This window comes from Pelophylax lessonae (genome assembly GCF_965119305.1).
Source record: "Pelophylax lessonae genome assembly, chromosome: 9".
NCBI classification, from domain to species: Eukaryota; Metazoa; Chordata; class Amphibia; order Anura; family Ranidae; genus Pelophylax; species Pelophylax lessonae.
This window is the reverse complement of record NC_138776.1, coordinates 13,845,668-13,863,191: the sequence shown is the minus strand read 5'-3', so window position 1 is coordinate 13,863,191 and position 17,524 is coordinate 13,845,668. Positions and strand designations below refer to the sequence as shown.

General features: G+C 40.3%; 1 protein-coding gene across 1 annotated transcript in view; it reads left to right on the top strand.

The window, feature by feature from the left end:
• The window catches only part of LOC309564615 (uncharacterized protein), a 46,378-nt gene extending 41,647 nt beyond the window's left edge, over positions 1-4,731 (top strand). Inside the window, 1 exon segment of the mRNA XM_082269272.1 lies at positions 232-4,731. Coding sequence (XP_082125398.1) covers positions 232-4,648 — 4,417 coding nt within the window. The 3' untranslated portion in view covers positions 4,649-4,731.
• Positions 4,732-17,524: the final 12,793 nt, after the last annotated feature.

The following is a 17,524-nucleotide window of genomic DNA, read 5'->3' as shown; positions in this document are numbered from 1 at the left end:
CATTAGTTTAGCAGTAGAATAAAATTGATTCTGGAATGTTGAAGGATCATTTATTAAGTTAACTTGAAGCCTCGCAGGTTAAATCCTTGCTCTCCTCCCTTAAAAACATTTGTAGAGCATTAAAACAGCACAATGTCTCTTTAGAAAAATTTTGCTAGGAATGTGTTGACAAGTAAGCAGCATGTAATTGCTTTTTCTAACTTTAATTTTTTTTTTTTTTTTTTTACTTAGCACACAGAAAACAGAGGAAAAAGCCGTAGACCCCTGCAATTCCACAAGTTTAACACTGGAAAAGTTCATGGTTAAACTGTGTGCACATCATCAGAAGCAGTTTATACTTGTGTTAAATAGTTTGTGCACTGAAGAGCCGTTTGTGAATTCCAAAAGTCAAACTGCCTCTATATTGGATGTCAAGACTGCGAACATAGAAGAGGGTAGCCATTGTGTTCCTGACCAGTGTACGAAGGAAATGAGTATCCATCCAACTAGCATTGAGACCTCCATAAATACTGCTGCAGTTTGCGCAGACATGGAAAACTTCCCCAAGGAAGAGGCACAGACTATAGAGATTTTAAAACCTCAAGTTCAATTAGGCGTCGAGGAAAATCCTGTGGCAGAGATTACTTTTTTAAAAAAATGTTCTCACTCCCCAAATCAAGAAGAAAATATTCCAAAAAACCATATCTTACACATTAAGCCGGCCGAAAACTCTCCACTGCTGCAATCCGATGAAACTGGGTGCTCGAAAAAATCGGAACCTCTACAGACTGACTTTTCAGATTGTTGCGTTTTCTCGCACAGTAACTTAAAGTTGACTCCAGTAACCAGTGCTCAGGAAGCTGAATTTCTCATTAACCTACCTAAATTTGCAGACAAGGAAAACGCGCAGTGCGTTAGCCCCAGGCAGACTAATCTAGAGAAAGACAGCGACTGTAAATTAAAACAAAACTCTGTACAAACTGTAGTAGCAAAGCTTGGAACTCATTTAAATCATTACGAGAGTTTTCAGACTCTCAATGACAACTCTGTGGCTTCTTTACATAAAATCAGATCACATGAAAATATAATGCATTCGAAAACTGCTAAAAGATGTAAAAATATCCCTAGCTTGAGAAAAAGTGATTGCGATAACCAGTGCGATGTAGTTTACATTAGTGAACCAATTACGGCGCAATACCACTTTCCTAAATCAATTCTTTGTCCGCGAAGCACGGCGAGGAAAAGCACCCGAGGGTATCTTGTCAATGACGAATGCTGTCAGTTGTCCACTGTTCGTACATTGGTCAGAAGCTCCAAAGTTGAGGACGAAGGAAGTTGTGCATTACATTTTGCTGAAGCATTAATTATTCCTGATGGAGTTGGCACAGAGACACTACCTCTTACTGATAACTTGTCATTGGAACATTCAGAAGAGACCTGTTTGCATATAGGTACTGTTAACTCAATACTGCAAAATAATATAATCCTGGACCCATCCATATGCAAAGAATCTGGTAACGCCAATGAAATTTCAAGTATGGTGGTGCACTCGGCAAATGCAGTGCCGGACTCTTTGCTAGCTGTTTTCTCTGCTGCACATGATGGAAATGAAAATCCATATTTCTCAGGACCCCATCCTGCAAATGAAATTTTGCAAACGAAACCTACCGAGACCATTGTGAATCAAGAGGATATTCCGATGGATATCAGCAATTTACACAGAGATTGCCCTATAAAGCTTCCATCTGAAGTTACCTATGCTAGTGTGTCTGTTAATGAGGAAAAAAATGCAACCCTGGTGTCACTAGATGTGGGCTTAACTGTGTCTTTAGAAGATGAGACCATGCTTTCTGATCATAACGCAAAAGAGGTAGCTTCTAATGATTTGTTTTCTCAGGAGTCAACAGTTAAACAAAATCATGTTCCTTTAGAAAACTCAAGTGTTTTCCCTTCCATTAGCTGTTCCGTATTTCCACACTCAACTGAAATTGAAAATGATGGGATGGCACCTACTACTCCCGATTGCCTCCCATGTCAAACAATTTCCAAGACTCTTGAGAGTTCAGTAATGATGTCTGAAAATCTTGAACTTTTACCTGCACATTTAAGTTCAGACACTGTTGCAAATGGCATAGTGGAAAAATCGATTGAAGCCCCGAGTTTTGGTGCTGTACAGAAAAATTCTGATTATTTAAACAATGTGAATAATTTGGGAGGACATATTACAGAGAAGATGGTCAAAGACAGCTCAAGTGTTACAAGTCCAAAGAAAACTGAGCATTTTCACGAAGTTTACGTAGAACAATATTCTGATAAATGTTCTGTCCACGTGGAATCTGCAGAATTAAAAAATGTAGAAACTGCAGAGCCTCCAGACCTAATAAATTGCTCAAAAACCGGAAACCACGTTGATAGGATCTCGGCTGAAGATGTTCATCATCTTATAGATACATGTGCTAAAATCTGTGAGCCAAGCGACCTACAGATCAAGGACGGGTCCATGACAAAACAAGATGTCCAGCAGTGTCATTCTGTTACTTCATTTGAAGGGGAAAATAATGGCAACGTAGAAAAATCTTTACAAACCAAAGAGATAAATGGAGAAATACATTCTAATGGGCCCAGACTAGATATGTTGGACAATCCTTTTCCATGCAATAATACCAATGATAAAAATCTAACGCCGTCAAAAAGAAAGCTTAAAAAGACTCTTCTCCCATCAGACAGACGTCTTAGAAGCCGAGAAAGCCAAACTGATGAATGCTCAAAGGAAAAAGCTTCTCTCCACATTCAGATCTCTCCATTTTCAAGCACTAAATCATCCCGTAGGTCTGTGGAGTTCAGTACTGAATGTGCTGCACAGTATGGACCATTACCAAAAATGAATTCAAATTTTGAAGAAAGCCTTGAAGACAAAAATTGCATTGTGCAATTTTTAAGTGATCAGTTTGCTGAAGGAAAAGCGTTACTTTCTGAAAGAATGTTTAAAAATACTATTTCCTCTACTCCAAAGAGGGTAGAAAATGTGAGCGTAAATTTTGAAATAAGCTCTGATCAGAGAAAGGTGTATTTGTGTTCAGAAAGCAAAAATTGCTTAAAGGTTGAAGGTGAAGAAAGTAGCGGAAGTGAAGGCATTTTAAAAAATCATTGTTCATTTAAACTCGAAAAATGTAGTAAGCAGCTTCCAGCACCTACATCGCCTTCCCTTGCTCGGACCAGGAGTAAAACTAAATGTGTTGCATTAAACCCATTGATCGAGCATGAAGAGAAGCCTAACAAAGCAATATTATTGGATTGCCTCTCTGAAGAAAATGAAAAACCTGTAAAATGTAAGAAAGCTATTGCTTCTACTAACAGGAGCGTTTCTTTACGTAGTTCAAAAGACAAAGAAATGGTTAGACCAAAATTCATGGATTGGTGTTTTGAGGAAGAAAGCCAACAACAAATCTCCAGTTTTAATACCAGGTATTCCTCTGTTCACAATAACTGGATTTCAGTGGAGAGAGATGCGACATTTGGGTCCAAGTCTAAAAACAAAGCGGACAAATTGAAAGAAATCTGGAAAAGCAAGAAAAGGGTGCGGAAAGCCAAAACCCCGGAGGAGACGCAGAGATACTCTCCAATGCAAATGCTTTTTATGAACTCTTTTAAATTATCTGACGTTTGTGGATGGTTTTTGGAAACTACGGAAACTAAATCTTTAGTGATAGTGAAGAAAATAAATACCCGTATCCCCGAAGAGCATCAGCTTCCCGTTCCACCTACACAGAAGTACTCCAAGCAGAGTTTATATCCTCACACACTGCAAGCTGAACGTTTGAAAAAATACCTGAAGAAATTTGCTTCTGTGTACCCGGCACGTAATAATGCCGAAACCCAAAACGCGCTCAGCAAATTGGACAACAAAGCGCAGCTTGCCGAGACTTCAAAAATCTCAGTAAAAGGTGCTGGTGACTCCAGGTACTCGGGATCAAAAGTTCACACCAATAAACCTGCTAGTGCCCACATCCTCAGAAAGCACAATCATTTTCAAGAAAAATTACATCATCCGTCTGCGCCACAAAAAAAACACAAAGCGACCGTGGCACAAAATTCAGGAATAAGCGCAGACCTTGTGCAAAGCATTAAAAAACCGAATTCACAGGCTGCTGCAAATACCCCCGTCTTAACTGATGAAAAGCAAAGAGGTAGAAAACGTCCCAAAGATGACCAGTTAATAAAGCCAGATGTACAGGCCAATAAAAGAAGAAAGACTGAAATAAAACAAGAGCTGGATAAAAATAGGCAGATTAACGATAAAAATGCACTACCAACAAAAAAAGTCGAAAGAACGGAGGCGGTTTCGAAACTCCAGGCTCCGAAAAAGCAAGAGGTGAAAGCTCAAGCGGCTAAGGCAACGATTTTACAGAAAGGGAAAACAAAAACTGCTATGCAAAATAAATCCAGCAAAACGCCACTTGTCGTTCGAAAGTGTCAGACAAGATCATCTAAACTGCGACCGGCTCCCCCAGTTCTGTCAGAACAGAGAATCACTAGGGCATCACAGCCGTGGATGAAGAAATTTCATAGGAAGTTGTGTAGCGGGTCGCAAACGTCAGAAAAAACTCAGTTTCTGGAGAAAAGGAAAAACCGGTCATGGACGGACTCTTCCACGCAAAGCAGGAGATGATCACTTGAATTTTAAATGAGAAACTAAAATGGTTACCTGTGTTTTTTGTTGTACAGTTGTAACTTGCATTAATTGTGAACATTTTTGAATTGTTTTTTTTTTTTTTTTTAAACTGTAGCAAACCTACCGTTAAACCATACTATTGTAGGAATCATGAAGCTTGGGATATGGGGAAGGGAAGAGTAAAGTCTTGGGTTCTGATTTCTTCTTTTTTTTTTGGTGCTCAAAGTAACTTATTGTGTTTTTTTTTTTTTCTTTCTTTTAAAACCGTGAATGTTGTTAAAGTACAGTGCCTTATTTATCTTTTTTTTTTCTTTATCTAGAAGACACGTAATTGTGATAAGCATTGCATTTTAATACTTGATGCACACGCACTTGTACTGTAGCAGAAATTAGGCACACCTATGTTTGCTTTTTATTCCAACGGCTTTCCCCCACCCTTTTTTTCTTTTCTTTTTTTAACACACAAAAAAAAGTTTGTGTTTGCTAGAATTAATAGGAGACATTTGAGTTCATTTTGTTAGAAATCATGGGCTTCCGTTTTTTCCCTGTACTTCCAGTTTTAAAATGGACTTGCTTTGTAAGCAGCCAACCAATAGTCTTCAGAATATAGCCTTTCCTTATGTAGCTGCAAAATAATCTTAGACTTTTGTGTAGTTATCATGACGTAACAAGAGGTGGTGGTATCTTTGCCTGTCGCAGTCACAGGTTTGTATAGAATTTGCAGGCTTACATTTATTTTTTGTTAAATGGCTGACGATGCCGGGTTTTAGGGCATATATCATGAGAGCTGATGTACTGTTAAAACCAATACTGAAGAGTCAGCTTTGTAAGCAAATTCTTGGTACAGTTTTTGTGTTCCAACACCAAATTCTTTTATTCTATTTTTAGGTTCCTTCTTTGTGTTGCTGTCAAACTGCTCCTGGTTTGCACTGGGTTGGACAGGTCTTTCTTATTGTTTCCACCACTTTATTTTACAAGTGTGTCCTGTTGTGCCTGCACAGCAGAGGCTTTGTGGGTCATGTGACTTGCAAGAGCTGATCTTCTAAGCCAGGGGTGTCAAATTCATCAGCATTATGCTTGCCCTCAAAGGGTCGGTTTTATCTGTAAGACAAGATTTCCACCCCTCCATACATCACAAACAGAGATTGAGAGTCACTGACCCTTCCCTACATCAGTGCACCCCCCCCCCCTTTACTTTGTGCTGCATGAGGTAGAGCTTTGAGGCAGAAAGTGCCCGGTCTGGAGGAGAAGTTCTGCCCCCTTTGCTGCCTACTGCTGAGATGAGGTGAGGCGGAGATGAGGGGGGTACCGCAGCTGCAGGAGAAGTGTGAGGATCACAAGAAATGGCCTATTGGGTCTTGTGTTTGACACTCTAGGGCCTAGGCAGTCTATGGTATGCCGTCACTTCAGAGCGCATGCGCCAATGACGTCACCAGTGTGAATATCTCCTGGACAGTGCAGAATTTAGGAGATATTTACTGTACCTAAAAGTAAACCTTATTGTAGGTCCAAGTTCAAAAGTAGAGTTTAATTCCACCCTAATGCCTTGTACGCACGCATCGATTATTGGCCGGGAATTTTCAGCCAACGTCCGATCGGCCGATTTTCGGCTTGTTAGTATGATGCTTCCGACAACCGACTCCGACTTTTCGGCCCGAAAAAAAATCTGGTGTGCAGGCTATAAAATTTTTGTTGGCCGTCAACACAATGGCTGATTTTCCGTCAGTCAGTACAGATTTTGGCAGACAAAAATCTGATGAGCAAGACTGGGCATGCTCAGAGAAGAAAAAATACACAGAAAGTAAACCAGCACATGACATCACTTCTGAAGTAGAATTTTGTTGGCCGAGAAAATTCGTGTGCAGTCTAGGCACATTCCAACCAACAAAACACAACTTGGACAAAAGTCAGGCGATCGGTCGGCCGATAATCGTGTGTGTACGAGGCATAAGGTTTTGGTACACCATGCCCACAGCATGCCATAATCTGGGGTGGACTAGCACCCTCATTCTGCCATGTTGCCGCGCAACTCAATTACTAGAGACCGTACTTTTGTGGGGCTAATACACAAAAACTGTATTAATGAATTGCATCCTAACCTTATATTTCACAGCATATACATTTTATAGTCTCTTCTCATGGTAAGCACCCTTTTAAGTGATTTTATTTTTTTTTTTTATTTTTATTTTTTTTTACTCTTCCATTTTTCCTGAAATGCATTTAAAAAAAAAAAAAAACAGGCTTGTCAGGTCATGAATCCTCAACATAATATGCATCTAGGTCACAGATATTCTATTTATATAACAACTAATTTGCACTCATTTGAACATTGAATTTGCACAAATGGACTGGTAAATGAAACTCGTGTGTAAGCATTAACTTGTATAGATAAAACTTTTGTGGAACTTTTTTAAAAAGCACGCATTTTTAATCTCCTGCGTCTCGCATCAGGAAGGGTGGTTTGTGATTTTTTTCCTTTTTTTTTTTTTTTTTTTTTTTTTTTTTTTTACAACTTTATAAGAATTATGTACTTGCAATAATGTCATTTTTAAATAACTGAGGTATAATTGGAAATCCAAATTGGAATTCTACTATAAAAAAATGTCTTTTTTAATCCAGTGGGGAGTTTTGTACTGTTCAGTTCCTGAATCATTAGCAGGGAGTGGAACAGCGCACGTTGATGTAATGTGATCTCTGCAATCCTTTGCAGATGACGTTTGCACTGAGGTTTTACATTTTTTTAATTTTTTTTTTAAGTAGAAAGCTATTTTTTGCATAATTGTATTCCAGTTTTGGTTAAATGGTTTTCAGGTGTGTTGAAATGAATTGATGAAAAACATTCCAAATGATGTAATTCTCAAGGAAAGTGTGTTACTAAATCTGCCGTATAGCTTTGTATGAAGCTGTTCTTGTTGTTTCACATTGGACCTGTCATGTTGAAACCGAAATGGTGCTGTAAGACAAGGTTTTAGTGTTTGCGCACAAAGAAACGATATGTCATTGACAAACGTCCATGGATTTAAAGGGTACATTTATAATGTGGTTATCGCTTCTTTCTATTTGACATGTAATCCATTGATCCTCTGCATTGATGTTCTGAGTCTCAGAGTGATAGATCTAAAGATAAATGGGTAAAATAAAGTCTCCAACTAAGTTGTCTCCTTAAACAGTTGTAAATTGAAACATAACCTTTTGTTTTTTGGGGGGTTTTTTTTGTTATTTTATTGGTAAAAAGCAAAGCAAAAGATTTTGCTGGCACATAATGCTTACATCTTTCGAGGGGAGCAACTTGGTATGTTAGCTCTGGGCTCCAGATAACCTTGTCCCGGCACTGCAAATAAAGGTACAGTAAACGCCCCTCCATTGCGGGGGTTACGTTCCGGACCCAGCCGCGAAAAGTGAAAATCCGCGAAATAGAAAAACCCTATTAAAATGCATTGTAGGCATGTTTTTTTTTAACTGTCACTTAGAGCTGCACGATTAATCGTAACAGAATCGAGATCGCGATTCACTCCCCCTGACAATCTTAACATGACACTTGCTCGATTCTTTACATAGCTATGAGGGAGCAGCTGTCAAAAAAAAAAAAGCCTCCCGCAAAAGCCTATTGGCATTAGTCTCCCACTGAACTGTAAACACAAATGATTACATTGTATCTTTTCTTTCCCTCTGTCGGAGGAAGGAATTTTAACCTCTTAAAGACTAAACCTTTTTCCTACACTTGTTGCTTGCAAGTTAAATCAGTTTATTTTTCCTAGAAAAGTAGTTAGAACCCCCAAACATTTATATATATTTTTTTTTTTAGCAGAGAGCCTGCAGAATAAAATGGTGATTGTTGTAAATTTTTATGTCACACTGTATTTGTGCAGCAGTCTTTCAAACGCAATTAATACACTTTAATGAATAAAAAAATAAAAAAAATAAAACAAAACCGTAAAGTTATCCCAATTTTTTTATAATGTAAAATATGTTACACAGAGAATCGTGAGAGAATCGTGATCTTTATTCCAAGCAAAAAAATTGTGATTCTCATTTTGGCCAGAATCGTGCAGCTCTACTGTCACTGTACGTGTAAAAGCATTTTAAGGTCTTTAAACACACTTTTAAAACAATAGAAACTCATTTAAACACATAAAAGATACTGAGAGACAAAGCAAGAGCTATGGAAAACAGAAAAATATTTCATTTTAATGATTTATATAGTAAAAAAAATTACAAAAAACGCAATATACCGGGACCGCAAAAACTGATCCGCGATGGAGCGGCAAAACAATGTCCATGTATAGGCCCTTATGATAAATGTCCATACGTAGACTTCATCTAAAAGTCAGTACACAAATCAACTTGAATTTATACAATCTTGTGAACTCTTTTTTTCCTTTTGCTAGTGTTTGGTGAAATAAATGACAAATCCAGAGGGCTGCACGCCCCACGCTGATCAGAGAGGCTTACCAGATAATTATGACCCTCAAATTAAGTCTTTTCTTTTGTTGTCTATCTTTGTCTTCATTCCAAAGACTGAGAATTTTTTTTTTCCACAGGAATTGAGAGGAAATCTATCTAGGAGGTAGACTGACAACCATTAAAAGACTTCTTAGAAGAATGTGTGAGGTTTAGCCTCCTTGAAGGTTTTTAACATTATAAAGATTTTCCTTTCTTCACGACAAAAGTTCAATTGGTCTTTCTCAACATTTTTTTTTTTTTTTTCAATTATAAATTTTGTTAAGGGTTTAAAGTAGGGTTGTACAAAAAAGAAAACTGCATGATCATGCAAGTAATAGGTAAAATAAATAGAGATAAAAACAATTTCTTTCATAAGCAACTAGAACACAAATACCTAGTGGTCCAGGCCTCATGTCATGTATTACCTTCCAACTAACAGCATAATCTTCATAGCATAACTAAAATAGCACAACTTCTCTCCACCCTATCTTTTTTTCTACCTTTATTCATGCAAAAAAAAAAAAAAAAACCCAACATACGCACGTAAAAGCAAAATAAAATTTAAAAACCCAAAAAAGGGGGGGGGGGGAATCCTTTCCTACTCCTGCCGGACTAACGGTCAATTAGTTCAAGAGTCCATCATACCATCACAACGATACCTGCCTACATTTCATAGCCCTAAGAGGGTTGTCCCTTCACCCGAAAGAATGAACCTATTCCATGCATCCCAACATTTTAATGCATTCTTTATACACTTTTCAAGTACAAAAGATAAAGGAAGGAAATAAAAAAACTGAAAATATATAAAACAAATAAGAACACTTCAAGTAAAACAGTGAATGTCCCAACACATTGCGAACTACAGAGGTATCCAGGAAGGCCTCGTGTGGTGTTGGGGTCAGAAGAGCATCGTAGGAATATATATATATATATGAGGCTTTTCTCAACTTTTTTACTCCTGAGGAACCATTAAAATAATTTTCAGTTCTCAGGGGGACACCTGCTAACAAATCTATTCGCCTACATCTCATGTACGTTAGCATGATTGGCGAGTGGTCAGTGTAGGAAATTGGTTTACCACAGCTTAAGGAACCCCCTAGTAGTAGTATATGGATCCTCAAACTATGGCCCTCCAGCTGTTGCGGAACTACACATCCCATGAGGCATTGTAAAACTCTGACATTCACAGACATGACTAGGCATGATGGGAATTGTATTTCCTGAACAACTGGAGGGCCATAGTTTGAGGACCCCTGCCCTAGTAGCTTCAGGTGGAACCCTAGGGGTCTACAGAATCCAGTTGAAAAAAGCGACCATATCCCCTCTTCAAAAAAGTAAGCTGGTGTGCCAGTTTGGGCTTTTTTTTTTATTATTCTTAATATTTAAAATGAGGAAAACCAGAATTTTAACATATGGTTTTCTAAGGAAGAATTGGCAAGAAATTTCTCAATTAAAGTGTCTGGGCAAAAAAAGCAAGCCAAGCAGTACATCTCTGCAATGCATGCACATTTCCCCTATGTCCCCCCCTCCCCTTAATATGCCCCTTAATAATAGCAGTGACAACATTGCCCCTTCCGCACCCAAATCCCAATTGGTGTTCTCAGCTCTGCCCTGAGTTCTCTCCTTCTGGACTACAGAACATCTTTCATTAATTGGAAAGGGATGTTCAGTTGGCCCAACCAGGGAGCACTGCTTGGAATTTCCGTAAAGCATAGGCATAGTTGTCAGCTCACTACAGGAACTTTGGAAGACAACAGAAATCAAGAGATATTTTTTTGCACTTGTCCCTCGAACGGCCTGTGTGACGAAACTCGTCGGGTTGGAGCCTGTGCTGACGTCTTCATTCTGCGGGACAAGCAGCATTTTCTGTTACATGCGATCTTGTACATTCTGTACAGTAGCCTTATAGTATATATGTTAATAAACTCAGCGATGTTCTGTTATGAGATTTGTGCTTTCTTTGCCGGACCCATGTTTCTGGTGTGAGCTGATGAGGTGACTAAACAGGAGTTCCGCTGAAGTCCCCTGAGGTTCCCTTCTTCCTGGTATACGGCTGCTGTAGTATCCCTCTGTTATATAGTGGTTTTTAGACCGGACTATAATTTGCAGGTCTAAACCAGCAGTAAGAGGTGGTGGATCTCACGTGGGAGAGCATGAGGATTGAGATTTCTTTTTATGCACAATGTGGCAGAAGGTCTTTATCATGGACTTTTTGATTTTTTTTTAATATTTTGTATTATGTTTACATTCTTAAAACCGCGCAACAAATAAGTGCTATACATTTTTCTGTAGCATTTTTATTTTAAGCAGAGAAATGTGCATGTGTTACAGAGATGTACTGCACATGTATGTATGCTTCCCCCTCCCCCCCGACATACACTTTTACTGCAGAGCATGCCATGTGAGCTTCACAAATGCTTTCAAGTATGTGGAACATAATAGATTTTATATAGATAGAAAAATAGTAAAAGGTTGACAAGTCGCTCTCAGAATTCCAGCTACTGAGTGCTTGTTTTGTCCCGTTTCTCCCCCACCCTCCTTCTTACACATAACTGTCAAAACGAACACACTGGTGAGGTAGTCAAACAAAATGGGGGTTGGGTTCTATAAGCTTTAGGCTCCGTTCACATCTAGGCGTTTTGGGGCGTTTTTGGGGAGTTTGCTCTAGGATCAGCTCTCAAAACACCCAACAAGACAAATCCTATTCATTTCAATGGCCCCTGTTCACATCTGAGCGTTTTGACGCTGTATACAAAACGCCCAACGCTCAAAAAAGTACATGAGCTTCTTTTTGGGCAGATTACAGGCGTTTTCCATTGGTATCTATTCAATCAAAAAACGCCTGCACAAAAAACGCCTGTAAATCGCGGTAAAAAAACGCGCGAAAACGCTACGCTCAGGTGTGAATGTAGCCTAAATCTTGAACTTATTTTTATTTTAGTTTTATTTTTTTTTTTTTTTAGCTTTGACACCGTGTAGCTTTTTTTGTTTGTTTTTGTTTTGTTTTTTGTTTTTTTTAGGCCGTACGTACCAAAAAAAAAAAATCTGAACTGCTCAGAGTGAACCTCCTCTGTTAGTCCAAACAACAGATTGACAGGAATATAGTAAATCTATTTCTAAAGCATTTTTGTGCATAATAGTTTAAAGTCTTTTTATTTTAAAAACCTTTTATATGTCCATTTGAAGAGACAACTTAGTTGGAAAAGAATAGTTGGGCAAAGTTACCATTTTCATTGGGCAATTTAAAGCTGAACTCCAGGCACAAAAAAGATAATGTAAATAAATTCTTCAGTAGCCACAAAGGGTATAATTCCACTTTGTCTTCGCTAAATGCTTTCGAAAACCCAGATGTTACCCTGTACAAGTAGCAGTGACATTATCGCTGTTCTGTACTAGGCCTGTGCAGAGTGTGGGAGGAACCCAGCAGACCCCACCCACTTCAGGCCTTTTAATTTGTACCTTTAACTTAATCCTTTATGGACTTTAGAATGCAGGAAGGCGGGGCTTATTTGTGATTGGCGATCACATCGGAAAGCTTCCATTTTAAAGCAGCGAAAAGGAGCTTTCAGTTAGTCGCTTGTAACTGTGCCAGCAGCGTGCAGGGCATGCGCTCCCGGCACAGTTCTATTGCACGCAAATTTTCAGTCGCTCCGTGGCACGGCCTGGCCACCGAGACACCGCATATTTGGCTCAAAGAGGTTAATATTCTGCGTGGAGGTGATCCCCTACATTAATGGTCCGTGTAGGTGGAAAATCAATTTGTCACAGCTCAAGAATCCCCTAGCATCCTCAGGAGGAACCCTGATTGAGAGAGGCAATTCTGACATATCCCCTCTTATTCAAAACAAAAATGTAGCTGGTGTGCCAGTTTGGACTTCTTTTTTCCTAGAAGGGTGCAGATACAAGACCAGTCACCCTACAAAAAAGCGAGAGCAGTCCACACTTGATTACTGCACAGATCTGAGAGAAACACACAGAGCTCATCAAGAATCAAAGAAGAATACATATGACCTATGTAAAAAAAGCCTGTCGGGTGCCGGCATTGAGAGAAGATCATCCAAGCTGCCGGCAACGCATCAAAAAAGAAAAGGTAGAGACGCCTCACACAGAACCCAGCTGGTATACAACACAGTGTAAAATATGATTCAGCCTAGCTCCTCCTGGCAGCGCCCCATTGATGCGTTTTGCCCCACCCATGGGGCGAAGCGCGCCAGAGGGGTGTGGGCAGAAGGAATTAGGCTGAAGCCATAATTTACAATGTCTTGTATAACGGGGGTTTGGTTTGCGGCATCTCTACCTTTTTTGTTTTCTGAACAGTACATATGACTGATGTATTTTAGACAATATGTACTTATCCTGGAGTTCAGCTTTAGGTTTGCATGCTTCACGTCAGTTAGTTACAGTTAATGCTAGTTGCAGCATTAACATGATCTTCCTCTTTTTTTTTTTTTCTCTTAAAGGCATTCTCTGCAAAGATGAGGGTTAACACTTACCCCTTGTGTTGCTAACCTGTACTATGGCCGAAAAAATCTTCAACATTGGCCACTACCAGAAATATCTAAAGCCAGCCATAGAAAGTTTGAATCTCGGCTTAGATCAGCAAGGACTGGCTGGGATTCAAACCATGTATGGACAGCCTGAATATACCCAAGTTGATCGATCTAGCAATAACCACTATTTTCTCCCGGGGGGGTGGGGTTGTTAGGATGCAGGGAGGACACAATGGCACCGCGGGAGGGATTCCCCTATCAACAGTGACTCTGTTGATGGGGAAACAGAACTTTTCTTTCTGCAACCTCGGAGTTTCAGGAAAGAAAATGACTCCATCTATGGCCAACTTAAATCCTCGTCCCTCTCTACATGCTGTGATTCAATATGCCAACCCCTATATGCCTGCGGGACAAAGTAGTAATGCAGGGGCTGTGGTGGAAGGAACCACAGTGTATGGCGGGGGGAAGTAGATGTCTGATGCTTGAAGGCAATAAAGATAGCTGTTGGGGAGGAGTAAGTGTTATTCCTTTTTTTTCGCATAGTGTTTTTGATTTTATTTTATTTTTTTTGCTTGAACTACCCTCTTTTTGAAAGTGTGTTCCCTAAATCAGCTGGTAAAACCCTTCAATTTGAATTTGCAAATCTTCTGTTGGCATGATTAAACAATTGCGGTTTTTTGGTTTGCCTTGATCAGACTCAAAGGGTTCTGTTCTTGCAAACCTTACCATGATGGCTTCAATAATTTGAAAAGTTGACATGAACGGGTCAGTCTACCAGCAAATAATTTAAGTGCTTTCTAACCATGACCTCAAGGTCAGTAGAGTTTCGTATTTCAATTGTTAGGCCCCTTTCACACTGGTGGGCTTTCACTCGCTTGTTTAGGGCATAAAAACGATTCCCCATTAACCGATTGCCGCCCGGCCACAGTACATTTACTGCATCAGGGCAGCATGGGCATGCAGGATCACGTGCATGTACATCCTCCTGTCTCTTCTGGGTTGGCCGGTAGACACAGTGGATTGCGTCTCCTGGTACCCGGCCACCCAAAGCTATGCGATCACTTGGTCACAATGTTAACAAAGCAGTTATGAAGGAATTTCTTATTGAAGTTTTAAAAGGATGGGATCACCACACCAAGTTGTATAGACCTTTTAAAAGATTGTTGTAACAGCCAACTGGTTTCAGGGGCTCAGCACTCCCCCTTCATCAGGGATAAAAACTAGACAATAAAAAAAAAATTCAAAGATTCCTTCAAATAAGAACGTTTCATTTTTTTTTTCTTTCTCCTTCTTGGTTTTTATACTTCCAAATTGAGCAATGTATGTCCTTTTTGGCTCCAATATTAATACATTAATGTGTTGGTGGTACCTTTATACTTTTATATTTTTATATATTTATAATTAGATTTTAACACATTTTAAGGAATCTTTGTATTTTCAATATTGTCCACTTTTTAGGTCTGATGAAGGGAGAGCAATGAGCTTCCAAAACCTGTTGACTTTTTCAAAATAAAAATCTTTTAAAAGGTCTATACAAGCTAGTGTGGTGCTAGTGTGGTGCTCTTATCCACAGAACAAAACCTAGCCTGACCTGCACCCTCAACACACCGAAAGGGGGACATCGATTCTGGAGCGGAGACACTAATGCCTCGTTTCCACTGAGCTGATCAGTTCGGTATGGTACGCTAATTTGAGTGTTTCCATTATGAAAGTGGTCCATACAACTGAACCAAACCGCACCATTCCTGGTCCTGCTTCAGATGTAGGGCCATAGGAAATGGTACGGTACGGTTAGGGCGGAGCTACTGGCGTCACACAATACATTCCACTGATTGGCGGACAGGAAAACTTCAATGCTCACGTCAAATGAAAGAGCAAAACAAACACCTCAATTGCTGTAAACCCTGCATGGTCCCTGGTGGCCCGACTTGCAGTGGAAACGCTCACCTGAATAGACCGGACCATTCTAACCCTTCCAAATTGTACCGACCCAAACCGTTCCGCTCAGTGGAAACGAGGCATACAATCAGTTTAGGTTCACAGTGGCGCTCCCCATTCTTTTCAAAATAATCTTTAAAAAGTCTTTACAAACTGGTGTGGCACTCCCATCCACAGAACAAATAGAGAAATGGCCTCCATGACGAAGTCCCGTGAGTGGGTTGAAACATGTTTGTGGGTGTTGCCTGGATTGGGTTAGGCTGAGGCTTCTATCACTGATTACACCCTAGGCTTGTATAGTGTGCTGTGGCTGAAACTTTTCTCTATTTGTTCTGTGGATTAGATGGAGTTAGAGTGAACTCCTAGCGTAACCTGCACCTTCAGTGGAACACACCCAATGGGGACATGCTAGAGTGGAGACCCTAAAGTCGGTTTAGGTTCACAGTGGTGCTCCCCTCCTTTCAAAACTTCAGTAACCTCCTCGGGGGGGGGGGGGGGGGGTTGCAACAAACCCCACAATTGCTGGTGAGCAGCCTCTAAAACCGTAAACCACCCATTGTATTATAAAACATCTCCATAGTGTTCAGTGCTTCTACAAAGACTCCATTAAATCGTATGTAACTCTTCACACTGCGGGTCCACTGTGTTGAAAAGTCCTGCATGCTGCATCTTTGGTGCACCAAAAAGGCCCCTTTCATTGTAAGTCAATGGGAATGCATCAATGTGAAGGGGGCCCTTAATTTGGTCCATTAACAAAGTGCATCTGTCCCGAAATACAAGCTTCTGTGCAGCCCTTGGGTTCCAGAGTTGGACATCCCTTTATCATATCAAATTTTTTAGTGGGCTATTTTAAAATTGCATTAAATGGTTTAACGTCCTAATCTTCGCAGGCAGTAGACATTCCATTCACCGCTCAGGTAGTAGACATTCCATTTACAGCTCAGAATCTGTCACGGCCTTTGATGGATTTTTTTTTTCTTTATCTCCGTTACTTATAACCGGGTTGTGCTTGCTACATTCATGCTCCATGGTCTTAGTTCACACCCTTTAGAGAAAGAAATCCAATTGTGTTAGAAATTGGCAGTACTGAATTTTCACTTTCACAATATACGGTAACTGGCCTGCAACCAGCTTTGCCAGGTTGGCTGTCAGAATGATGTGAATACCTTTTGTTGGACCAGTAATTAGTCATACATTGCACTGAAATGCTAGCTTCCTGGCCGTCAATATGGATTGTTTTTTAACCACTTCCCACTCAAGGACGTACCCGTACATCCTTGGGTTTCAGTGGTTATACCGGGATGATGCCTGCACCTACAGGCATTATCCCGGTACCATTATTTTCAGCCGGCGATTCTGTAGGACGAAGTAGCTAATTGACCACTCAATTACTTTTGCGGGTGGTGGAAGGGGGTCCCACCGCCGACTCTCCGGGGCTCTCCAAGTCCCATCGTGGAGGCCGGGAGTGATGCAGCCGGCGGCGATGGCTGCCTGGGACAGAGAGAAAGGAACTGACGTCATTCCCCTCTCTCAGTAGTCCTGGAAACCGGGGGCTCTCCAGTCCCATTGTGGAGGCCCGGGAGTGATGTGGCTGCCTGGGACAGAGAGAGAGGAACTGAAGTCATTCCCCTCTCTCTGGAAACCGGGAGCGATGAGTATTCGTCACTTCCAGTTCTGCCCCTTTGTTTACCTGGCCACCAGCAGCCAGAGAAGCAGCCGATCGGACAATTCTCCATGGGGGGCCAGTGGAGCGATTTGGGGTCTAATAGACCCCAAATCTCTCCATGAAGAGGACCTTTCACAGCCCATGCTATCACAAGGGACGTTGTTCATCCCTCGTGATAGCAATAAAGTTTGTTAAAAAAAAAAGTGTATAAAATAAAAAAAAAAAACCTCCTGTGCAACTCTAAACTGATAATCTGTAAAGGTGTTTTAAAGTGTTGCCTGTGGAGAAGTTTAGGCACTGTAGTTTTCCGCCATTCTACAGGCAGACGCAATTTTA